The sequence below is a fragment of the Pieris napi genome, chromosome 11 (genome assembly GCF_905475465.1).
Source record: "Pieris napi chromosome 11, ilPieNapi1.2, whole genome shotgun sequence".
Lineage (NCBI taxonomy): Eukaryota > Metazoa > Arthropoda > Insecta > Lepidoptera > Pieridae > Pieris > Pieris napi.
Genome location: NC_062244.1, coordinates 7,739,697 through 7,766,599, shown reverse-complemented (window position 1 = coordinate 7,766,599; position 26,903 = coordinate 7,739,697). Strand labels below are relative to the sequence as shown.

Here is a 26,903-nt window from a genome sequence, read left to right as displayed (position 1 = left end):
CCGTGCAACTTCAATCGCGTGAGAATGAGTTAACACAGACTATAAAACTTATATTACATCTCTCTTATCTTTTATCTTTATCTTTATTTCAATAAGAGTTTGAATCGACAACGTAGAAGGTTCATTATGTTCCAAGAAATAATTCTAAAATGCGTTTTAATTACGTAATACGGTTTTTCTGTTTCAACACTCTGCTTCCACAAACTGTGGTAATAGTTTGGGCGGAATCGAAACGTTGATGAACGAGCAGCTTCCCTGATTGACACAAAATATAAATCTTTTGAAACAGAAGTTATTGTGCACTCGGACAAAATGCAGCCGCCATTTTCGTTTAATGAACATTATAAACAAAACGATATTTTAATATTATATTATTGTAACCGACTGTACATAATATGTAAATTAGTATTAAGATATATATTTTTTGATTATGTACATAAACAATGTTAAGGTACAAAAAGGACGGAATTTTAACAAGGGCGGTATCTTTCAGAGTCCAGTATAGAATATATTGTGAAAGTACGTTATTTTACGCAAATACCGGACATTAGCTAAAATAGGTTAATTATATCACGAAACAAAACATAAATTTCATATTAATACCAAACTTGGCATAGAAACTAATGAAGCTTAATAAATTTAATGTTGCCATGTACGAGACTAGTTTATACCCACGGGACCGCTCGCCACTCACATTAATGACTAAATCATTATTCCTCGTACATTCAAATAAATTGCGTAAAGGCTGTATTGGGAAATTAATGCTCTACTGCTGCGAGTATAAATAAATTACATTAGTCTATATTATTTTGTAGTCAGGCTTTCGTAGTGGAAGTTAGTACTTGTTTAGTTTGTTTAGTTAGTATTTGTTTTTTTATTATCTATTTATAAAATTGTTGGTGTTGTCAACCAAGCTGTTTACATAAAATAAGAAGTATTTCTCAATTTTATTTGATAAAACCAATAACGTGTCAACATTTGATCTTATCTTGATCTTATATCATTTCTATATCTTTTTTTGATAATTTTTTTAATAGTGATCAGGCCTCTGTGACTCACGCTATCGATTGTTGGGCCTAATGCCGTTTTCCTCACTATACTTACCTTCAAAAAGAAAGGTTAACTAAAGTTTTTCGATCATACATAATTGTAATTTTATAAAAAAATGTACCATTATCAAAGTTTTAATAATCAGGAATTGTATAAGGTTTTTCGTATAAAGGTACTTCATATATCAATTATACCACAGGGGTCACTATAGTGAGAATAAAATAAAGAGTGTTTGGTAGAGTAAGCGTAACTCGACCTTTCCATTAGGCAAAGGATCGGCCATTACTCCAATGGTCTATTGTTGCACTACGAGAAACAGTGTTGGATAAAATTACTATACAATAACAAAGAATAATAATATTATTACCAACAATTTTTCATGAGAAAATAATGATAAAAAGAAAAAAAAATTGAGAGTGATAAACGAAACAGGAGCTGCATAACGATTGCTAATTGAATTGATTTTATTGCTAATCGGAGGCTGGAAAGGACTATTGTGATACTGAACTATGGTGTTAAATTGTTCTTTACTATGTTGATTTTTTTATAGCCACACATACAGTACATACAAAATTTTGTGATAAGTATAATGTTGTAAGTTTTTTTATTTTGTTTAGACTTTAGATTTTTTTATACCATGGAGAGTGTTCAGAGGAGTTGTTCGGATTAATACCTGCAGCTGAATTTCATCATCGGACGTCAAGGCAGATTAGGAAATTCCACCCGTATCAGCTCGACGTCCGCCGTTCCACAACTGAGCGTTTTTCAAGGCAGTTTTTGCCGCGCACCACCACTTTGTGGAACCAGCTGCCCACTTAGATTTCCGAACCAATTCGACTTAGGGTCCTTCAAGAAAAGAACGTGCCAATTCTTAAAAGGCCGGCAACGCACTCGCGAGCCCTCTGGCACTGAGAGTGTCCATGGTCGGCGGTATCACTTACCATCAGGTGAGCCTCCTGTCCGTTTGCCCCCTGTTCTATAAAAAAAAGACAATCTTTTAGGCTCTGTCAAATTATTAGTCTTCCAATTTTTGTAGTAAAACAACTGTCAACCAAAAATAAAATCCTTCCAAAAATAAAATTCGTTCCGCTAAAAGACAGTCTCCACTTAGGACTGTATGAGGACATTATCTTGGAATAGCACTTACGAGCTTTCACATTGCACCCAACAAATTTCTATTACGGTATTGTTCTTAGAAATTGAAAATGTGCATCACATCAAGCGGTATATAATACATACGTTATATGGCTGAGATATCTCAAAACTATAATTAGTTTATCTTTAATTAAACGAACCATCATTTAATATTAAATATCCATTTTGGTATCCACTTATTAAATATTTTATATTAATAATGAAGGCATGATTCAAAAACTTATTGTTCTAGAAATATTATTTAACTTAAAGACAAAGTAGAACATTAGCGTTCACTAGAAATAATAGAAAGAAAGAAATATTTTTCACGCCTTCAGTAATATGTTTAATCTCCTAAGTAAACATAAACGTATGATTATTTAGGAGTTAACATTGCTGTCATTTTTATTAACCATCCATTTAATTTTTAAATACATATCTTAGGGGTTAATAGAAAAAGGAACATTGAGACGAAATGTGTGACATGACACGACAAAGTCGAAGTTAAAACTATATGAATAATATAATAAACCTGTCTTCTTTTGTTGATAAAAAATGTAATTTCCCTTAACGAAAATGCATTTCATAAAGCATTTTGTGGGAAACCGTTTCCTTTACTGGGTGCTTGACAGCGCTGCAAATGTACTTGACGCTTTAAAGCGAACCCATTATTATAATTTAGAATCCTTTTGTCAGGTATCTTAGTAATCTCACTTAGATAAAAGACGTTGCTTGATTCAGATCATGGTTTTTGTTGCCGAGAAACCTTGTATAACAGTAATATATTGTAAATACGACATTTAACATCATACGAATAATTGACGGATTTGCGTAACAAACGTATAGTTAAAAATTGAAATTATTTTATTGAATTAATAATCATAATTTAAGTTGAACTCAGAAGGATTACTTTTTTGCCTTACAATGATTCCACGAAATTATAATTATAAATTATTTACTTTAATTTTGTTTTTATTATTCATAATACTCCCCTGCCAATGTGTCCAGGGACTTTTTCTATCTCTCAAATTAAAAAAAAAGGTACAATATATTAATTACAATAGTTCACGAATGGTGTGTTATGCGTCTTGCGAGATACGCCGTGGCTATATCAATATTTTTATTTACAATATTCATCACAATTTCGTTATTTAACCGTACTTAAATCTTGGAAAGTTTTAAAAAGTCTTCTAACAAAATTTCTCTATAATTTATTTGAAACTCTGTAAGCAGTATTTTGGCGAATTTTAATTTGGACAATCTCCTAAGAAGATTAAGTAAATAGGCAAAGAAAGCTTTCGTCTAATTAAAAAGTCAAATTAAAAGGGACATAAATACTATAAATTTGGCATTTTGTTATTTCATGAAATGTCGCAGCTAAAAGAAAACTGAAACTTTTGATTTACATTAAACAATTTTATTATTAATTTTGTTTTATGATAATATTATTAACAATTTTAAATTCATTCACCCTTACAATTCTCGGCCTATTTTTCATCGCAAGCTACATATGTTTTTAGAAGTATTTTATAAATGTTTCCACACAGTTTTTACTTGACTGCTTCCATAGTGAAAAGGAAATTAATTTTTATAGAAGTTTTATAACTTTACTCTGATAAAAGCATTTACATAAATTTGTCATGCAATAAAAAATGTTTCACATTATCAAGTCAAGTCTTTCCTTAAAGCATTGCTTGAAATGGGACGTAGGATGAAGAGCATTCACTCGTATCTGTCAAAGGGTTCCCGCATCCGGCGGTTGCCATTTCCGGTGCGGTTGACCTCGGTGTACAAAGGTGTTTGTGATGTCACTTCAATTTGATTTTCGAACAGTGTTCGATGAAAATTAATTTATTCATAGACAGTATTTAGATCTCTTATAAAAACTCATAACTGTGTCTCTGAAAACGGAAAACTTTACTTTTATTGGGGAAAAAATAATATCCCGAAATAATGGAAGTAGTTTTATTTTGCCTACATGCTAATGATTGTTTGTTTCTTACCTATAATACGTGATGTTTGAAAGCGGTAAGGTTGCTAATATGTAATACCAAAATGAACGAACTTCTTAAACATATTTTATACCTTAAATATACAATGTTTTATTATTATCAAACTCGAATTGCTCAGTAAATAAACGTCATAAATCATTTCTGTTTTTAACCGACTACAAGAAAAGGTTATATATAGTAAGTATGTGATAATGAATGAAGCCTTAAATTATGTTTGTCCACATTTATTAAATTTGAATAAGGCATACAAGTGTGTGTGGGCCTAGTAGCTTCTTGGAGCGACTTATGATCCTGAAGGTGAAGGTTCGAACCCCGGATGTCTCAAATCCAAAATGCGCGACCATGTGTCAGACTGATCACCTACATGTCTATGAAAAAAATAACAAAGACGCCGACGCAATCTAAGACCAAGAACAATGTTGAGATGTAGCGTCATTGTATTATTATTATTACATTACTTGTGAACTAAGTAGGAATACGAATAATCAATAGTTTCATCAAAGTTGGTTCTTATTAACATATTATCCACGCATTACTGGAGACATGTATAACATATGTATCAAATTCAATAATTTCTCTAAATCACATAACTTCATTTACTGCGTTACACATTGAGTAAAGTTCTATTATTGTATATAATTAAATTATTGTACAGTACTCAATTTACTTGCTCAATTACATTTGTGCTAATTACAGCAATTACACGAAATGTAAATTTACTAGAATTATATTAGATATTACGAGAATTAACCATAATGTGGTCATCTGTGTTGATTGACTCACCACTTTATTATAAAATTGAACAGCATTTAACTTCCGCTAGCAGAAATTTATTTAGAGGTTTTATAATTATAATTCATATTATTGCTACTGAGGTTTTAAAATTCTAGTTTTATAAGGTTTAAAAAGCTTTTTTAAAGATCCGTACAATGTTGTATATAAACAATTGGTTGGTCAAATAGCGGACTGGTAAGACTGAAGAACAATTTATTTGCCCAAATATTATTTTTGCTTTAGCCCTCTTATCTGTAAATACTAGAGCGTGCGATTCTCAATCCTCGTTCGCTCTTTCCTGTATTATATATTTGTGTATATATTCGGATACATGTGTAGAGTCATCTTGTCATTTTTATATCAATATGTATCAACAATTCTTGCAGCCGCAGTGCAGTGTTGGCCTAGTGGCGTGCGACTCTCATACCTGAGGTCGTAGGTTCAACATTCGCTCGAACGGTTAAGGAAAACACCGTGAGGAAACCGGTCAGGCACAGAAGGCTGATCACCTACTTGCCTATTAGATTAACAAATGATCATGAAACAGATAGAGAAATCTGAGGCCCAGACCTAAAAAGGTTGTAGCGGCATTTTTTTAAATCAACAATTCTTAACGGATAAATATGTTACCGGCAAAACGTTCGCATTAATAACTTTAATAAATATTTAGGAGAGATTATGAGTGCCACACAACAGAAATTCACAACTTTTTACCTTTTAATAGTAGCATATATCAGAAAAAACATTCAACAATTAAAGACATCACCTTTCTCCAAAAACAGGCTGCCATTCACAACCATAACCAATAGCAGTATTTGTACACCAATACGCTACGGACAACACATCGACTACGAGAGATTATTTAAAAAATCTGAGTGTCTTTTTCATGAGGGCCTCAAAACGGAGAATTTACGATACACTGGTTTTATTAAATCATTTATTTTTTTAGTTTAGGTAAACTTTATATTCGCCTGGTTGACTGAACTAGCAACTATTTTATTTCGACATTCTTGTGGATTCTCTGGGACCCTTCCTCTTATCGCTACTAAGATTTTGTGCGCACCATGAGCGCATGGGGCAGGATCGGACAGTGAAACATATAACATAGTGGTTGGTGACTAGAATGCCACCCCACCGCTGCATCAACGGAATGGACACACACACACATTTTGGGTTGCAGAACCAGCGAAGTGAAATGAAATCCTGTAAAATATTATTTGTATTTTAAAATTTAAAACCTGCTTGGGGTCAATTAAAATAATTCATTACCTACAATGTCATTATTTGCTTCAATACCATTCTGTCATTAGAGTACTTTAATTAAAATAATCCTGAATTGAATTTGATTAAAAATATAAGTCATTAATCGTCGGATTTAATTACATTAACGTAAATAATAGGGATTACGGGATAAATTTCAATCTCATTCGGTTTGATTAAACTTAGTCTTTTCGCTTTATTAACGTTTCATTAAAGAGATTTATTTTCATTTGTTAAGGGATCAATGGACGGGCGTTTTAACAGTGTACTCCTGTTGCTAAGCAGAAGTATAGTTTCATGATATATTCATATACATCAGACGCGATATAAATTTATTATAGTTTAATAATATTCAAATGATTTATTTGGTTCAAAATACGCCTACGTTGTGTTGATTAAATTTTTATGACCATGTGTACAGTACATGGTCATAAAAAAGTTTTATTACGTAAGCTTTTAGCTGTAGGTACTTCGCGCTAAGGGCTCTCTGTTCCAGAAACGGTAGTATGTAATTTTCAAATAGCAATAGCGAATTAATCACGAACATTGAAAAAACTTACCGAAATACAAGTACGTCAGGATTGGTTCAGTTGTTTGTATAGCAATATGATATACCATCGCAGGGTATGAGAGTTATATTGAGATATTTCCCGCACCAGGCCAGTGTTGATAAATTAGCTGCCTTAGCTATATAGGTCTTGAAATCGATGACCCACTGTCAATGAAATACCATAATTACTTCCGCGCAATTTATGAAATTTCTTATTTGCAAGTAAATTTATGGTAATCCTTCGTTTATATAAACCCTTAATAACATTTAATTTAAATTCAAGCCGTAACAAAGGAAGATCTGTTAACATTCACCTTATTTAATCTTTGAAAACTGAAACTTTTAGTTTTGTTTTATTAAACTATATCGCTTTGATATCCTTTGTAAGTCGACGGGATTATTATATTCAAATAATTTCATAAAATTTCTCTTTGTGGCTTTAAAACGAGCTATTCAAAAGTATTTGTTACACAATTTTTCGTTTCTGATTGGCACAACCCTTTTATTTTAAAAACATTAATTTTTATGTGACGTATTTCCTTATTAATTAACCTTTAACCCTAGAAAGATAACGTGCGCCTTAGAGGCGCCCGCGAAATATATATTTCGCTGCCATTTTGTTACCGACGCGCATACAAGTTTGTGTTTCCGCGCCAATTCAGTCCTTGGTCATCACTTCCGAGAGACGGCTTCTTCTGTTCGGTAAGTACCACAGGTTTGCTGTTAGAGCGATGCGTTGCGCTCGGGAGGCGCATGTTTATCTTTTGTGTAACTTTCGCCACTTTCATAGTGATTTTGTTTTATATTTTTTTACCAATGTACGGTAAGTTTAATGGTGTTTTCTTTTAATTGGTGAATACTTATTGTTATTAATTGTTTTTAGGAGCGTTTTCGCATCATGGCGAGCAGAAGAGTGTTGGATGAAAGAGAAATTGTTTCTTTATTCAATGAAGAAGATGAAGGCACAGATGTCGGCAGTGACAGTGAGATCGAGGACCATGTAAGTGTCTTCACAACGTGCAAAGCGATACTGATGATGAGTACGTAGATGAAGCTATGATTTATGAAAATTCGAATGATCCTTCATCGCAGAATGTCACTGAAAATACTGGACATGACCAACGCCGCCTAATGATGTGATCAGGGGCAAGAATAGGCATGTTTGGGCTACTGATAAAGGACAAAATAACAGAAGAACATCTGCGATCAATATAGTTCATTCTAATAGAGGGCCTAGTGGCATGTCTCGAAATATTTTTGAACCACTTCCATGCTTTGAGTTATTTATAACTGACGAGATTATACAAGAGAAAGCATTGAGAATATCCTACCACAAACTAACCGAGAGATGTCTGAAGAAGCTGATGAGGAACCTCCAGCTAAAATTCGACGGTACTGTAGCTTATATATAAAAAAAAGAAGAGAATGTCCAAGATGAGTTGCACAAAATGTAAAAAGACAGGGTGCGGAGAACATAAAAAAGGTGTTTGCAACAATTGTCTTTAGCCGTTGATTTTTCCAGTATTTTTTTTAAATTGAGACTGATTATATTATCATTAATTAATTAATAAGAAAAAACACTATAAAAGTTACCTATTTTTAAAAATTTCTACCTAACTACAGAAGACTTCTAATTTTTGTTAAGGGTTTATAAATACCTACAAATTTTCATATTATGAATAAAAATTTATGATAATACTTATGTATTTTATTTACTTATTAATAATTCAACAATTTACAGTAGTGAATGTAATAAAAATAATTGACATTCATAAAAAAAATCTGCTATTAAAATAGTGCGCCTCTCAGGCGCATGTTTATCTTTTCAGTACAAAAAAATAACGTTATCTTTCTAGGGTTAATAAACCTCAACTTCACATAACTAATAAAAATATGGCAAGTATAAAATATATAAATACACAGTGATTACTATCGCAGTCGTTCTAATTTAACTCTATACTAATATTAAAAGAATATTTGAAATATATACTACATATCCCTATTTACGATATACTACATATCCCTAAGTAGTTCAGTAAATGTCCAATGTATGAAGTCTGGAAAGGCTAGTGATATAAGAAGTACACAATACACTTGTAATTAATGAACGACTACTTTATACATGATAATATGTATTATCCTTATAAAAGAAAGCAGTGGCGCTACAACTATTCGGTCTGGGCCTCAGATTTCTGTATCTGTTTCGTGATCGTTAACTGTCCTTAATAGACATGTAGGTATGATCAACTACCTAAGCGAAAGGGCCTTTTGCGAAAGACACGCGCCGTCGACTTTTTGGGTCTATGGCATGCCGGTTCCCTCACCGTACGAGCAAGTAATAGATCCCCACATAGACAGAAAGCCCTTTGGTGCACAGCCGAGGATCGGACCTTCGACTTCAGGGATGAGAATCGCAGGCTGAAACCACTAGGTCAACATTGCTGTTTAATTAAAAACACATAAGTTTAATAAATGCATCATGCATTGCCTTATATTTCGCGTCGTAGGTTCATCATTAGCCAGATGGTGAAGTATCGATCGCTGCCACCTTTGGCCCGGCATCGGCGGCTTCTTTAATAAATTATTGCATGAAGCCACCTGGCAAATGGATGGTCACGCGTTTCATTTATAACGTTTCTTTACAAAGACCGACGACGTTTCGTCGACGATATCGTCTTAGAACCTAGCACATTTGAAAATAGTTTCGTGTCGCCGATTGGCTAGTCCTCCTTTTAACATTACTAAAAGTAGTCCATGAAACTACAAACGAATTTAAAAAAATTTCAAGTAATGAATCATTATATTTCTGAATGATAAAGTTTACTGCGATTCATCTCGTTATCTCGTTTCCAAATAAAGTTGTGTAGGCCATTACAAGTCTACAAAATTGAATCTTATGTACAATAAGCGTGGGAGAACTAAAATAAATATTTATTATTATTCGCTTACATTAAGTGATGTTACACTAAACTCTATTATTATTCGAATGTTGTTTTTAAATTATGTCGAATGACGTAGCATCTTCCGTGGGCAACTTCATTCTGTTAATTTGGTGTCACTCTCATCAATTTTACATATCGCGCCTAAAGAAGTATAACTTCAAAAATCTCATTATTAATTTTATTGTCACATTTGTTAGAACGTTATTCAATCATTTATAAGGTTTTTTAATGGATACAGTAGCTACAAAAATGTCGTGTGATGTAAAGTCGAGGTTTGTTTTTGCATTATTAATTATTATCAGGCTGTAAGACACGACCGTTATAAAAGTTCTTTTTATAAATAAATTATGAGCAGATCAGGTTCTTATTATGTTTTTAAATTATTACATTGAAGTCAAATGAACCTTTGGAAATCACGCAGTATGTTTTCTTCCACATTTACACAGCCCTATCGGACAGGGATATGAGCTGCTATTGCTATTGATTGCGGTAAATAGTGTTGAGCTGAGTGCCGAAGATATTGCAGCAAAAATGGCATGTATTTATGGCAATATTTCCGGCAGCGACACCTGCAGTAGCATCAGGGCTGAGCGTAAATATTATATTATGAGTAACCGATAGCAAAGCGATATACTTTCCTTAGGTATACTTTTCACACCATATTCATCAATGTCACGATAAAAATCACAGTATTGAGAAGCCCTTTTCAGCCAAACTTATAAGGAAATCGTTTAACGTTACCCTTCTCATATTACTTTGTAAAAGACCCTTCACCAATGAAGAAATATAAAATGGCCGTTACTTCAAAACTGTTCTGAATATTGTTCATTTGAAAAAAGGTAATATTTGATATTGTTACTTATGTCTTTAATAATGAGGTAAGATATGATTGTTTGCATTGAATACAAAAACAACTGAAGCGATTTTAAATTCTTTCATTATTAGAATTCTTGAATTTGACTGCATTTAACGCACATTGACTTGGATACGGCCACGCAACGGATGATTGGCCTTCAATAGAAGAGAGAAGAGAATCTATCTTAAAGACTGGGAACGCACTTGCAAAAACATACCGGTGTCCATGAGCGGCGGCAAAAAATCTACAATTTCCCTGATGTCTTGATAATAACATAGATACATAATAACACAAATGTCAAGCTGTGGAAGCCCGGACACAGGGAAAGCATGCACAGGACTCTAACATTTGGACATTTGATAAGAAATATGTACTTATACTATAATTTATTATACAAAAGGTGTAGAATTAAAATTTTAGAAAAAACTCTAATATTTAAGCCGCTATTCACTTATGGGACAGTCCGTCGTATAAATGGGAAATGGAATCAATTTTGAACGAAACTGTCAGAGGACTGTAGTACGACTGATAGATCTCAATACTTGATAAGATTTTGTAATATGAAATTTTTCATCCGTAATTTATACTACACACAACAACAATTTTGTTTTCTTATTAAAGAAACGTCACTAGGTATGTGATTTTTATATGGATTTAATTTAAAATACTAGTCCAACAAAAAAAAATTTAGTTTTCAAATAATCTGCACCAGTGAGAATTTTCCATATAAATTACTAACCAATTCACACATGTTGATTTTCGCATTAGATTTTCATATTTGATTTGATTTAGCATAATATTTGAATATGAAAATTGGGTGGTTATCATCAATTTCTATTGTAATAGGAGGAATTATGCGTTATTTTGCATCAAATCCCAATAGTATCAAGTCGTGCTACACCTATGATCTATAGTTAAAACAAACTAATTTTTGATACTTATTATACCTAGTAGGAAACTGTTGTGAGGCAAGTTCCCTATAATCCCGGTGTTTAACCCTTTTCTTGATAGTGTATCTGTAGAGATACATCAGAATTTAAAAAAATCTAGTGTTATTATTTTTAAGCGAAACCATGATATTTTTTTAAGACTATATAGGCCATTTCTTAGTTTCGGAACGCAACTTAAGTTTTTTGTGTTGGTATGACTGATGAGCTGTCAAACTTCACTTTAGTTTAAGTTCCAACTTGTTGCCTCGCAAAAAGGTAAGAAAAGTTATGATTTTTTCTTGTTTTTATGTATTGAATGAGTGGATGTGTTAAGTTATTAATTATAGATATATTTAGCACTAAAATAATTACTTTGGACACTGTTTAATTGTCTGGTTGATGCTTCATGTGACTTTTTTAATGAATGTATCTCCTCGTGCACATTGCCAAGAAACTAACATTTCTATATATATTTGATATGTATCTCATGGTACACACTGCTAGCTTTACTAACAACTTTTACAAAATCGTCATGTATCTGTATGTGCACACTGCCAAGCTGAATAACTGTTCATATAGCTATGCATGGCTTATTTTATATATTAATTGTAGCTCCATATGCTTTCAAGAGCTAGCAAAATACTCACATTGGTGCCAAAACACAGTCAGTCATCAAAAAATGATGAAGAAAGTTCGGATTCTAGTAGTGAATTCGAGAATTTTAATCTTCAAAAACGCGATAGTACTGAATCTTCATCTGCTCCTTCGCTTCCTTCTTCTCTTGAAAATCTTCACATACTTCCTGACGATGAAAACAACCTCACTTCCTGCCCTACAGTATCAATGAAACCAGCGTCTGAAAGTATTTCTTTGGATTCTTCAACTCAAGATTCTCTTCACTTGGTTATACCTCCTTCACCAACTACCGTTGTGAATGTTATCCGAAATAAAAAGCCTAGATTTAACCGAATAGTGCCTGAAACACCAGAGTCATCGCCAGCAATAGTAGCAGCCTCACCATCGCCGTCAAATATAAATACACGCTCAAAACAGCCACGGCTAGCTGCCAGGCGCCTTGCACCTATACAAAGAAAGCAACTGAAATTCCATTAGAATAACAAGAAATTTGAACATAACGCCGAAATACACGATAAACATTTACCTTCAGATACCATAAAAACACCACTAGAATATTTTCAAAACTTCTTTGATGATGGCATCCTTAACATGATTACAGAGCAAAGCAATTTATACTCAACTCAAACAATTGGTCGTTCTCTTAATTTTTCAACACAAGACATCAAAGATTTTATTGCAATAAATTTGATAATGGGAATCGTGAATATTTCTACACTGCCTACACTGACTATTGGTGTCAGGAATTCAGATTTTCACAAATAGCTGATGTAATGACACTCAAAAAATTTCAACAGATACGACGGTACATCCACTTCAACGACAATCTGCTTGATGACGGTGATCGGTATTTTAAAGTTAGGCCACTCATTGAAAAAGTACGTGTCAACTTTTTGAGAGTTCCTCATGAAACCAGGTTCAGCATTGATGAAATGATGGTGCCATATAAGGGCAAAAAAGCCGGTAATCGAAAACAATACATAAAGAGCAAGCCTCGCAAATGGGGGTGCAAAATATTTGTTAGAGCTGGCGTTTCGGGCTTCATTTAGGTTTCGACATCATATTATACAAGGGCTCTTACATTCTGGGAGACAGCAGCCATTCAAAAACTATGATTCTAACGAACGAACGAACGAACTACTGATTATTAACGTGTTTTTTATATTTATTTTCATATAAATTATTATATAATCAAGTCATAGATAATTTGGCAATGTATCTTTAGAGATACATCGATAGCGTAATATATTTATCAATGCCCTTGGCAATGTATCCCACAAGATACGGGTGGTTTTTTTTAAGGGGTAGTTTGAATATTTTTTTTAATATTTTTTCTAGAGCCCTTGGGTCATTAAAGTTAAGTGCTATGAATATTATTTTTATATTCGAAAAAATAAAATTCTGCCAAGTTAAGGGTTAAGATTTTTTTGCAAAACCTAAACATTTAACCTAACCATAAAATGTTACTTACATATGAAAACTAGTGTCGACCCTATTTCGCACTCCTCTACTGCTTCATTTAAGAATAAGTTAAAACTATTAATGTCTTAAGTCTTGTCCTTGTTTATTATAGCTACTAGTTTGTTTGTCGTTCTCCTAATTTATAAATTTTGTGCTGTCATCTTTTGTCTTGTTATACTTTTATTTTATGTTTACTGTATAGAATTGTATCTGTTTAGTTTCCTTAATAAATAAATAAAACGTGTCTTCTTATGTAAGTAACGAATAATTTTATTAACATACATTAAAAACAATAGATTTTAACTTTTATATTTGAGTAGAAATTATTACAATGGTGTCAATGTTTTTAATTAACTTTCATCCAAAAATCAAATACACGTCGTTTGATTACTAACGAATTCTCATTAATAATGTGCCTCAATCCAACTGTTTGATTTATTTTTACCTGTAGATAATAAAAGTAAAATTAACTCTCGTAATTTTTTTACGGGTAATTTTAAAGAATCGTGGCTTGAAATATATATGACGTTTCTTTGAAACTGGAAGGAAAATCAGCAGTGTAAGACTGTCGTCGATGCTCTAGGTGGAAGAGCCCGCACTTTCTTTCCTCTTCAATTTCTTTTCCCGCGGCACGGTTGACCTAGTCGAGAAGGGTTATGTGGGACTCGCTGTTGTGCATACCCACTAAAACACCACGGCGCCACCAGCAATCACCCGGGGCAGGACACGGTAGCAGCGTAGCCTTGTCCGCATCCAGCCACGCAATCAGCCGTTAATATCACGGTCCCCTACGGCCACGAATGATGTGGAATGGACCTTAGCACAGCAAGGGCCATTCACATCGGCTAATTCACCCTGTTTTTCCTCTTCAATATGAACCAACAGTGTCTCTCATTCTAATATGACGACCATACAATAAGTTACTTGAAAGTAGTTCATGTATTTAAATACATATAAACATAATTAATCCATTAATAAATATTAAGAAATCATACTTTCATTCTTACAGATAAGGGGTTCGTTTTTGAGACTGAATTACGTTTCTCTTAAAGAAATGTTTACGTCTTAATCCCCGATACACAAATCTACTTAAGTACACCAGTAATGGAACATCTTAGCTGCGTCGTACGTCAGTGTGGTTCGCTCTATGCGAGACACGTACCGCATTAGGTAATTACTTACACGCTGACTAACACTAATGTCTCCTAAGAAGACAATTTGTGTCTCCGTCTCTTAAAATAATGTTGCTATTTTCTTTTCCGAGCATTCTATATCCTTAGAGCATCGACAATTATCACATTTTCCCTGAAAATTATTTGGCAAAGCATGGTCAGTAGTTTCGTAACTAAGCATTCTTAATCGACGTTCGTCGTCCTGGTGGACAGAAAAACAGTGTCCAGTTTGTGTCACCACCACACCAACTTCTTTCTATTTCAGATCATGTATATAATAAAAAAAAAATTAATAAAAATAAATAATATGTAAGTATTGGGTTCCTGGGAAATATTTCTTAGTAAAGACTTATTTCAATCTTCTGAAATTAACTTTACTATAAACTAGAAGTTTTCTGCCGGCCAAAGTAGGTACTTATTAATTTACTTACTCATAAAAAATATTTAACGTGTATAAACTATATTTCAAAATAAAAATGATTGGTCAATTATGAATGAGTAATTTTGATATAGCGGTATTCAAGAATAGTACCTTAAATTGTTACCCACATAAAATATTAATGAATTTTTGTTTAGACCTAAATGCCCTGGCATTTCCTTACGAATAGTTTCCGTAGTATTTAATATACTGTATTGTTGAAATGGCTGTCTGCATATACTATATACCTACGTAGGTTTTAAAATAATCTAACTAAGAACTGGTTTTAATATGCAAATCAGATGCTTACACCTTTCCCCGTACTGGAACTCCAATGTCAAGACTTCAAAAAACCCATTCGAACGATGTTGCCGACTTTTACGGAATTGAGGAAAAATGTTAACTAAATCATTGAATCGATTTTATCCGAGAGCAGTGCAAACAAACTAAACAAGAGTTATTATTTAAATTACTATATAACACAGCATTCTTTTTAAATCGTAAATATACGACAGACGTAGACCAAATTGGCGACTCAAAATGATGCCATGTTTACATTAATTATAAACTTAGGTGTATTTCCATTCTACAACGGATAACTTTGTTTTATAACATATACTTAGATTAAGTATCAAAGTCAATATTGTTAGTTTTTTCTTATATGTATTACCAAACCCAACCTTACGTTTGAGGAATATTGAAATAGTATTTCAAATATATTTTTTGCTGGAGTTTCATCTCAACATATCAGCCTAAAGATGAGCTTCTTTTCTACGAAGTGAGTTACGTTATTATTCGTTTTTGTATGCATAAAATAATTTTTATAAAATTAAAGATTCAAGCCACCTGGTAGAACTGGTGAGCCCAGAGCTGGTGCTTTCTTCGCTCAAGTAATAAGTATTAAGTATCGCAATACAGCGAGGAAATGCTGCCAGCGTTAAAGGTACACAGGGACCAAACTTTTGAAATTTGTATTTAATTTTCTATTTATCTATGTTTTTTTATTATTATTCTTGCTATGTAGGTTAAGATAATTAAAAATACTGTATATTTGTGTGTTGGAAATACGTAGAGAAGCACCATATACGGGTGTCTTGCGCACCTTATATATTATTACTTGTGAGACGGATATATTTAGTTGCACACTGGCTGAATTCACAAGAATTGCATTATTTATAATAAGTTAGGTTAGGTTTAGGTTTTAAGTATTTACTTGTTATGATTATATTATGTTTTAGATTTCTATTGTATTAGTATTAAGTAACTGTAAAAACAGGAATTAAGGAAAATTAATAATTATATAACTATTATATTTATATAAAATAATACTGAAGACCACGACGGCAAATATGTAGTCAATAACTTTAATATGATCCATTAAAACATATATTAAGTTACTTGAAATAACTAACTTACTTTAATTATTGTACTATGTGGCATCACTCACACATTGACAATTGTCAATAAGTACAACAAGTAAGAACAGAAACGTGCGTCTCAAGCGCATCGTGGTACGCACTTCGCGTTTGGATTTAGTTCGAGGATGACGTTCTTGATATAACTTGTAGTGTTTAAGTATAAGGTTGTACTGTTTTTGAGGAGATTCCTTTGGATTTTATAAGCACATTGCACATTGACATGTAAGTAATATTATGTAATTTGTTGTTTGACTATCTTTTACTTAATTACAAATGATTACAACTAATGATCATTTAACAGTTTTCAACATTTTGGTTGCATCATGGGCTTAAGATATGTTGCATATTTTTGTATTTTTCTAAAATACATATATATTTATCATTGTTTTAAAAAGAATGTGTACATGTATTTAGTTATGAATGTCATTCTTGTGGGTAGGAATGAAATCTACGTCCGATTTATAAATTTTTTCTCAACTATTATGATTATAAAATACTATTGTTATACATATAAATATTAAAATAACTAAGATCAATTAAATGAATAAGCTTGTCAAATGTATATCTACTAAGAGTCCCGTCCCAATATAGCAGATACATTTATGCAAAATCCGCCCGTTGCATTTTTATGAATTGTATTATTTGTTTTTCTATAAATGTTACGAAGTGTTAATAAATAAAATCGTGAAGTGGATTATCGACGAAATAATGTTTTGGTATGGAAGATACCACTATACTATTAAGAAAAGTTATGACCATGTACACGATTAATATGTTACCTGTGGTAGAAATTAATAGGTCATCCTAAATAAAGAGTCAGTTAACCTACTCTATGATACAATGTTTTATACTAAATATCAATATGCAATAATTTTAATATAGTTTCCAGACATGATGCAAAAAGAACATGGCACGTCTTGTGGCATTAGTCTACGGGCTAAGTGCCTATTTATAGGATATTTGTGTTTGGTAAGTCTGAATTTAATATTGTACTAGTTATATGAGCCGAAGATGGTACAGTACCAAACATATGGAAACCTTTTAGCACCGTGTTAACAATATTAGACGTTTTCCTACATTCGCGGAAGTCCTTTGTGCACTACTAAACCGACAATCGACAATATGAGCATTGGCCTAGAGGCTTCAGCGTACGACTCTAATATCTGAGCTCGTAGGTTCGATCCCCGGCTGTGCACTAATGCACTTTGTCTACGTGCGCATTTAACATTCGTTCAAACGGTGAAGGAAAACGTGAGTAAACCGGCTTGGCTTAAACCCATAAAGACGACGGTGTGTGCAGACACTGTGGGCTGATTAGAGTGACAAGTGACTATGAAACAGATGCAGAAATCTGAGGCCCAAACCTAAAACTGAACCTAACATTCAAAACTATAGAATGTTTCTAAAATTGGCAGTTCGTTACAGGTTATTCCTTTTTTTGAAATCCTACTACAATCCCCTTAAGTATTTTAAAACGTAAACTGATGTCCATATAAAACTCACAGCGAAAATTACTAAATCTTTTGTCCTTTCTAAAATTCTTAGTTGCAAGCAAATTACAGGTGTTAAACCCGCATAGCAACGTGAAAAAGTGTCTCATTCGTGCTGCAGTACAATTTTTGAGAGGCGCAAATTTTGCACGATTACTTTGAGCTTTAGTTACACGTCCTTTTCAGTTCTCACTTGTTCAGGTGTCCATTAAAAAAATCTATATCCAACCCATTTTAAAGCAAACGATATCATTTCAATCAATCAGCAAATACGCAACGCTGGCGTACCTATAGTTTAAACATTGTAATATTTGTATTAATTGTCTACGTATTCTTTTATATGTATTAATAAAATAAATAAATAAAAAATCATTTAATCACATAGGTAACATAATGTACACTTATGACTTGTCAGTAAAGAAATACATATTAATGCTTCTAATTTTACATTTACTGCCAGTTCTCAAATCAAGGGCGTAGAACGGGAGAGAAGAACTGGCAATAAACTCTCCGCCACTCTTTTTAATCGCCATTTTTATGTTTTACAAAATGTTTGTAAGGAGCTGCAACCATTACACCATGTCCCATGTGACATTTTAATTAATTAATAATAATAACATAAATTTAATTAAATAAAGTTTATACACATCTCTTTATGTTCCGAATTTTGTCGTTTTCTTCGTAACTTTGTACGTTTTAATCAGTAGTGTTAGTCTCTAATTAGTACCTATGTCTTGTTATCAATGGATAAATTTAAGTAAGGTTAATTCCACAGGTTGTATAGTTAACAAATTCAAATTTTGATTTTTCAGTTTGCTAGTCTGGTGAATGTCATATCTCACTTTGTGATTGTAAGCATTTTGACACGTGGTTTCGTTTGCGATATAAATGAAGATAGCGTGAGTATATGTTAAAATTTTGTTAATGTCAAAGGAATCTTATGTAAAATCATTTCCGACACTTGTTTTGATAATTAAACATTGAGTAAGTCCTTTATGCACTAATAAATGAACAATCAACAATATGAGCAGTGTTTGCCTAGTGGCTTCAGCGCGTGACTCATCCTTGAGGTCGTAGGTTCGATCCCCGGCTGTGCACTAATGGACTTTCTGTGTGCGCATTTAACATTCGCTCGAACGGTGAAGGAAGAACTCGTGAGGAAACCGACTTGCCTTACACCCATAAAGTTGACGGCGTGTGCAGGCACCGGGCACGGGAGGCTGATCACCTACTTGCAAATTATATTGATTAATCATGAAACAGACACAGAAATCTAAGGCCCAGCCCTAAATAGGTTGTAGCGCCACTGATTTATTTATTAAAAAAAAATCAACAATTAATAGATATTTAAAAGCATACGTCTATTACTTCAAGGCATTTCTTATCCCAGCCACGTATTAATATTTTTGGCTTCGAGTTAAATTCTCTCTATATATGTGTGCTATGTTTTTCCCTAGATACAACTGATAAATTGGACATGGTTGGAACCGTTTATGTTTATCGTCAACATGGGAACTCACGGCTTCTACCCCTACCCACTTCTTCTTCGGCCATATGCTGAAGCATTTCACAATGAGCCGCTCGGAGAAGAACTCAAATGTGACGATTCATTGACCCATGTCTCTGGCTCTAATATGTTGTACTTCTTTATAAATACATCATGGTTTATATTTGTATTAAGTTATATTGTTGCTATATACAAAGTAAGTATTTTTTAATAATATAATACATAGTATGGTACTTGTAATGTATAATAATACTATAAAGAAATGCTCTTTTATGAGTCTTGCTTCCGATTTCTACATTACTGACCACTTTTGCTTTATAGGTGAGGCTTCTTTAATAGAAACTTTGAAACACTGAGTCTAAGAGATCCCTGTTTCTTATATTAATATATAATTACATACATTATCAAAGTATGCTAGTAATTACTAGGGCTGTCCAAAAAGCTTGACTGAAGCAAGCAAAAGTTAGCTCGCTAAATTACTTTTAAAGTTATGAAAAATTGTATGTGGTGTATATTAAAATAAATACTTTGTTTCATTAGAAAAATCTCGTGTTTATTAACAATCACTTAGAAAAAGAGAACTTTTGCCAAAACCTAAACATTAAGGGGTAACGTTTAGTAAAAGCGCGAAGTAAAAAAGCCATAACATATTGCTTTTGACATACAGAAGTACGCGCTACGTTTCAACTTTGAGTTTACTACGAAGCTATCGTAATTTATATTTTGTATATTCTTTTCAGAAAGAGGTTATACCGATTCGAATGTTCTATTTGTGGAGCATATTGAAGATAGGGGTGCAGATATTGTTTTTGGCGTACCAGCCTGGTAGTATCAAATTCAGCAACGATGCTGTCGGCTTCCTAGAACGCAGTGGCTTCGCCAACCTGTTGGATATTGGTAATTTGAGTTTCGTTTAATATTTTAAATTCCGTAACCGTTATAAGAAAGACATAACATAGCTTTGTGTGCCTAACAAACAGTTATTACTTGTGACGAATTGAATTTAGGACTAGCTTGCATGCCATATGCATTAATCCCTTTAATATGGAGGTAGTTACCATTAAGATAGGAATGAAACTTCATTACAAAGAAGTATGGAATAAGTAATGAACAGGCGCGAGATAATTTAAAATTGGAATATGCTATAGATACTATATATATAGATACTATATAGCTCCGCAAAATATTTTTACAGAAGGAAAGAAATAAAAAGTAAAAAAAAACAAATTTGATAGACAATCTTCACATTAACATTACACCCTTATCAAAAACAAGTGTGACTGTGTGGCACTAAAACCTAATCATCGCGTTATCCTCTGGCTTTTCACAGAGGACTGTAGGAAAAAAATAAAATTGGCAAAACACATAGTTAATTGCGCTTTATTATATACAAAATTCGTCCGGCTGTCTAGACGTAAATACATAGTGTAACGAAGCTCCGTATTTCTACGAATAAACTGTGAATAGGTATACTGTGAACTCCGGTGTAAAAACATTTAAATTTCATACATATTGTGATAAACTATACTGCAACTAAAACATCCAAGTGCAAACTGTGTTATCAAGATAATTATTCAGTGGTTAAAAAGTGGAAAAAACTTTTGAGGTTACCTGCCAAACAAACCGAGTATAGACTATAGACACAATTTCAACAAAACTAAGGCGGGTCAGTACTACCAACATAATAGTCCTATTTCACGTAAGCGATAGCGGCAAAAATGGATAACCTTCAATCTTTTTTTGAACAAATGAAAATAGAAATGTCAAAACAAACCGATGACATTATGGCACGGATTGATGAAAAACTAGTTCCTTTTAGACTTGAAATGCAGGAATTAAAATCAGAAAATGAGAAATTAAAGGAAAAAATAAACAATCTTGAAAAATATAGAAGATACAACAACCTAATTTTATATGGAGTAAAAGAAACCGAAACATCGACTATCGACCTAATCGAAATAATCAAAAAGAAATTTGAACATGATTTAAACATTACTTTTGAAGATAGGGATGTGAACACGATCTATAGAATTGGCAAAAATAACACAAAAAACGGAAAAGAAAGGCCTATCCTCCTAACATTCGTGAACGCCTGGAAGAAAAACGAGATAGTGGTAAATAAAAAGAAATTGAAAAACTTGTATTTATCTGAAGACTACCCGAAAGAAATATTGGACATGAGAAAGAAACTACAACCAAAAGTGGAAGAGGAAAGGAAGAAGGGCAATTACGCATACATAAACTACGACAAGCTAATTATTAAACAGGGCAAACCAGGTAACGAAAAACGCAAAAGGGAAACATCAACCTCGCCTAACGCAATAGAGCACCCTCACAAACAACAACTGTCAACAAAAACAGCTCGGTTAAATGCATTCGACATAATGAGGAATAGAAGTAATTCCTTACCTTCTGCCAATGTGCCAACCGTTCAGAATCTATAGGATATTGCCATCAGCCACCGGAACAAAACATTAAACAGACGAGAACTAATAGATAAAAGAAACAAAACATTCCCCAATCCGACTTGTCATCGTGGGGAATCAGACTACAACCCTCCACCAAATAGAGAAATAGATCATGGTATGAAACAAACACTCAAAATCTGCAATTATAATGTAAAATCGCTAGGATCAATAGAACGATTCCTTGAATTGACTAATGCTCTAAAAAATATTAACTGGGACATTATAGGCCTTGCAGAAGTCCGAAAAATGGGATGTAAGATAGAAGAGCACAGCGACCTTATATTTTGCTATATTGGCGAAACTAAAGGACTATATGGAGTGGGATTCCTTATCAAGAAAATGTATAAAAATAACATCATCAACTTTATAGGAATCTCTGAAAGAGTAGCACTTCTACAAATGAAGTTTGATTGCTTCTCTTTTTCAATAATCCAAGCATATGCACCGACAGAGAGATCAACAGAAGAAGAAATTGAAATTTTTTACAAAGACATTGAATTTGCTCACACAAAGACAGAAGGGAAGGTCATTGTCATGGGAGATTTCAACGCGAAAATAGGATGTCCAAAAACAAACTACTATCCAGTAATGGGAAAATTTGGTTACGGAGTGCGGAATGATAGAGGGGAACGGCTCTTAATTTATGCTCATCAATACAAACTATCCATAATGAACTCATTTTTCAAAAAGAAAGCAAGCTCTAGATGGACATGGTTATCACCCGACCACAAAACTAAAAATGAAATAGATTTTATTATGATAACCCACAACAAACTTATAACTAATATTGAGGTACTTAACAAAGTTGAATTCTCTTCCGATCATAGATTAGTGAGAGCAACATTACTTTTGAGTAGTCCAGTAAAGAGCAGAAAAACCTATACAACACCAGCTAATATCCCCAAGACAGAAACAGAAATAAAGTGCTATAGTCCTTTTCATGAAAGAAGTCCCCCAGACGCGGCGCTGCAATCGCATGATGTAATGTTGCCATTTATGAGTAAAAAATTTACCTATTTTATTTACATTTAGCAGATGTAATTTATCAAATAATATTATTTTCTGCATACTTCGATGAAACAATATTTTTGTTATGTAAAAAGTATATTTTTATTTACTTATATTAGCGGTGTTCTACCTACTTACAGGGAAAAGATGAGAAAATAGGGTAAAGAAAAGCAATACAATTTTTTATTCAGAGTTTTATTGCATAATTGTTGGGTTACAATTTTTTTCGAAGTACACGCCGCTGTTATACCTTCGTTTATAATTTTTGTTACAGTTTTCTCTGACACACCTGCAATTAAATTATGAATAATTAAAAATAATATTAACTTTAAGTTTATAATGCTCAAGTAATATGTAATATATGTTTTAATTTCAGTTACCTAGTTTCATCACGTTATGTATTTATTCAATTTTGTCGCAAAAACGAATTTATATCATAAAAGTCCCATCAATACAGCAAAAAATTATTAAATGGCAACTCTAAAAGGTACCTGTTATGGCGGCAACTCTCTTCCGAACATTGTTTAGTGGTATTAAAACACCTTGATTCTTATGTTTGTGTTCACAGAACTCTTTCACCTTTAATATCATTTCTCGAGCCGAACTTTTTACAACTTTTGGCATTGTAATCAATCTTTAAAATGCACTAAGCTAGTTAAAAAATCACTAAAATCTACCACAACAAACGAACTTGATAACATCGACGAATGACAACATTACCGACCTGTCAAATTTAGTTCCAAAAATCACCGCGGGACTTCTTTCATGAAAAGCACTATACATCGGAAATCTACAAAAACATACAGAAAATATAAAAACAGACAGCATTGATATCCAAACATACTACAATATCCTGGAAAAAGGCATAACAGAGAGCTTAAAATACAAAACCAATATGTATCCCCACCAACACAATATCTTCTCAAAAGACACAATGGAACTTTTAAAAAGGCGCACGGAACTACTACACACAAAGAACAAAACTAAAGATATGAAAACAGAACTAAGCAGAATATACAAAGAGACTAATAGATCAATCCGTAAGGACTACAACAACCACAGATACGAGATTATTACAAGGAACATTAAACATTTTAGAAGTGCCAAAAAAGCATACAAAGAACTAACTACACACAAGTCCTGGATTCAAAAACTTGAAAATAACTCACTAAAAACAAAATCCAGAAAAGATGTAATAAATCACGCTACTAACTTCTACAAAAACTTATATAGTAAACAAAATAACCCCGAAATCATATCGCAAACAACCCATACGAACACGACAGATCACATCAGACAAATTGAATACTCCGAAGTTTATGATCATATGAAAAAGCTGAAAGCCGAGAAGAGTCCCGGACCAGACGGAATATGCAATGAGGCACTTAAAATAGGAGCACCCATTTTAACATATCATTTTACGCGATTGTTCAATAAGATACTAGATGAAGAAAAGGTACCAAAACAGTGGTGTACATCGGATATAATCCTTCTCTTCAAGAAAGGAAATCCCTTAGATATAGGGAATTACAGGCCCATAAGTCTGCTGGCAAGTATTTATAAACTATTTTCATCCATAATCTTAAAGAGAATATCTGACGATATTGATAAGCAGCAACCAAAAGAACAGGCAGGATTCAGATCAAGCTTCAGCACAATGGACCACATACAGACATTAGAACAAGTCATAGAAAAATACAGAGAATACAATAGACCTCTGTATGTGGCGTTCATTGACTATAGCAAAGCTTTTGATAGCATTAGTCACTGTGCAATCTGGAACGCTTTACAATATTCAAATATCAACCAGAAATACATCAATGTTTTGAAATATATCTATACAAAAAGCACGAGCAGAGTTAAATTAGAAACTAGAGGTGACGAAATAAACATAGAACGCGGAGTTAGACAAGGTGATCCTCTTTCCCCGAAGCTGTTTATAGCAGTCCTTGAAACTATCTTCCAAAAACTAGACTGGAAGAACAGCGGAGTGTACATAAACGGACAATACTTAAACAATCTGAGGTTCGCAGATGATATTGCTGTTATTGCTGAGACTGCAAAAGACTTAGACGAAATGATGAGATCACTGGACTGCGAAAGTTCCAAAATCGGCCTTGAAATGAATGTAAATAAAACGAAGATACTAACGAACAATCGGGAGCGCCAGATAGTGATAAAAGGTAATAATATAGAATACGTCAGGCAATACATATACTTGGGCAAACAAATTTCCTTCAAAACTTCAAATAACGAAGAAGAAGTGACAAGGAGAATCAACACAACTTGGAAGAAATTCTGGGCATTAAAAGAAATCTTAAAAGGCAATTACAGCTCACACATGAAAAGGACAATATTTGATACATGCCTGTTACCTTGCTTGCTGTATGGCTGCCAAACTTGGACCTTTACAAATAAAATAAAACAAAAAATTAAAAGTAACCAAACAGCAATGGAAAGGAGTATGCTGAAAATTAGGAGAATACACAAAATTAGGAGCGAAGAAATTCGTCAAAAAACCAAATTAACTGATGCTCTCAGGCACGCACTCTTACTCAAATGGAGATGGGCTGGACACATCTCACGATACCGAGACAGAAGATGGACCATTGAAACCACACGATGGAAAGGACCCATGGGGAAGAGAAATGTTGGTCGACAATTAAGACGGTGGGCTGATGATATAACACACGTCGCAGGAAACGACTGGATACAAATAGGCAGAGACAGGGAGTCATGGAAAAGGATGGAGGAGGCCTTTACCCAACAGGGATCCAAACCTTGTACATAAATAATAATACTAACGGTAATTATAAGTAACCATTTTAAATTTAAGCAATTAAGTACTAACAACATTGTAAAACATAAGCAAGTTTTGGAATAAATGGCTTTATTATTATTATTTATTATTATAGATACTATAAAAAAAAACATCAATGGAAACTCGTTGATGATACATTCATGGAATCGACCTTTGACCTGTGTCATATATTATAATTATATATAAATAAATAACATGCTTTAGATAAATTTGATATAAATACCGAATTTTCGGGGGTTCTCAACGATTTTTTTTAATTTTTAGTATTGGGTTGCATTTGCATCGTAATAATAAGAAGATACGTCAATCAAATATCGCTGGAACTAGTGGTTTGGATCGTGAAGAAACCACCTACATACGAGGAGTGTCTCAATAACTTAAAGCAAGACGAAAAGAAAGAAGCATTTATAGATATCGATACTAAACCAGTACTTCCCTCTTGCATTTAATTGTATGACGATTTTAGTTAAGAATTTTGACTTGATCTCTTTCTATCTATCGTATTCTCCTATGTTAAGTTTTGTTGATGTTGTTTTCACAACGCTTTCCTTTTCTTCTCCATCCTTTACTGTAATAACAAGTTGTGGAGAAATGCAGCTAAATAGTGTTTAGAATAAAATATACTAAGACGTTTAAGTGATATTAAATTTTCATGTTACTTAAAATTTGCCTGTCTTTGAATCTTATTAAAGCGTTTGTTTTATAACATTTTGTAAAATTTATTTTAAATAAAATGATTATATTAATAGAATATTTTAATTAAACTGGTATGTTTTATTATTGATCTGTGAAATGTCGTACCTGTGTTTGTTTAATTAAGAAAGTAATTCTCTAACACTCCAATTATGTTAAATAGCTCCAGTATAGCAGTGAAGGCTCTGTTTAACCGGCAATTAAGGTCGCGCGTTCAAATTCTGATGGATTTTTATTTCGATGTGTGCAAAAATATACACGACTCGGAACCAAACACAGCCAATAATATTTGGTAGAAAGTTAT

General features: G+C 33.1%; 1 protein-coding gene across 1 annotated transcript; it reads left to right on the top strand.

Moving 5' to 3' along the window:
- The first annotated feature begins 16,672 nt into the window (after positions 1-16,672).
- On the top strand, positions 16,673-26,670 carry LOC125054169. Its single transcript, XM_047655907.1, has 6 exons — positions 16,673-16,834; positions 17,495-17,581; positions 18,915-19,001; positions 19,560-19,805; positions 20,350-20,506; positions 26,171-26,670. Exons 2-6 carry the CDS (start codon positions 17,504-17,506, stop codon positions 26,353-26,355), a joined length of 753 nt encoding a protein of 250 aa, XP_047511863.1. The 5' UTR covers positions 16,673-16,834; positions 17,495-17,503; the 3' UTR covers positions 26,356-26,670.
- Positions 26,671-26,903: the final 233 nt, after the last annotated feature.

Excerpts from the sequence above, each read along its gene's own strand:
- LOC125054169 (XM_047655907.1), top strand. The coding sequence starts at position 17,504 with ATGATGCAAAAAGAACATGGCACGTCTTGTGGCATTAGTCTACGGGCT. Across the intron at positions 19,806-20,349 it reads ATATTGTTGCTATATACAAA|AAAGAGGTTATACCGATTCG; the intron begins GTAAGTATTTTT and ends TATTCTTTTCAG. Across the intron at positions 20,507-26,170 it reads CGCCAACCTGTTGGATATTG|TATTGGGTTGCATTTGCATC; the intron begins GTAATTTGAGTT and ends TTTAATTTTTAG.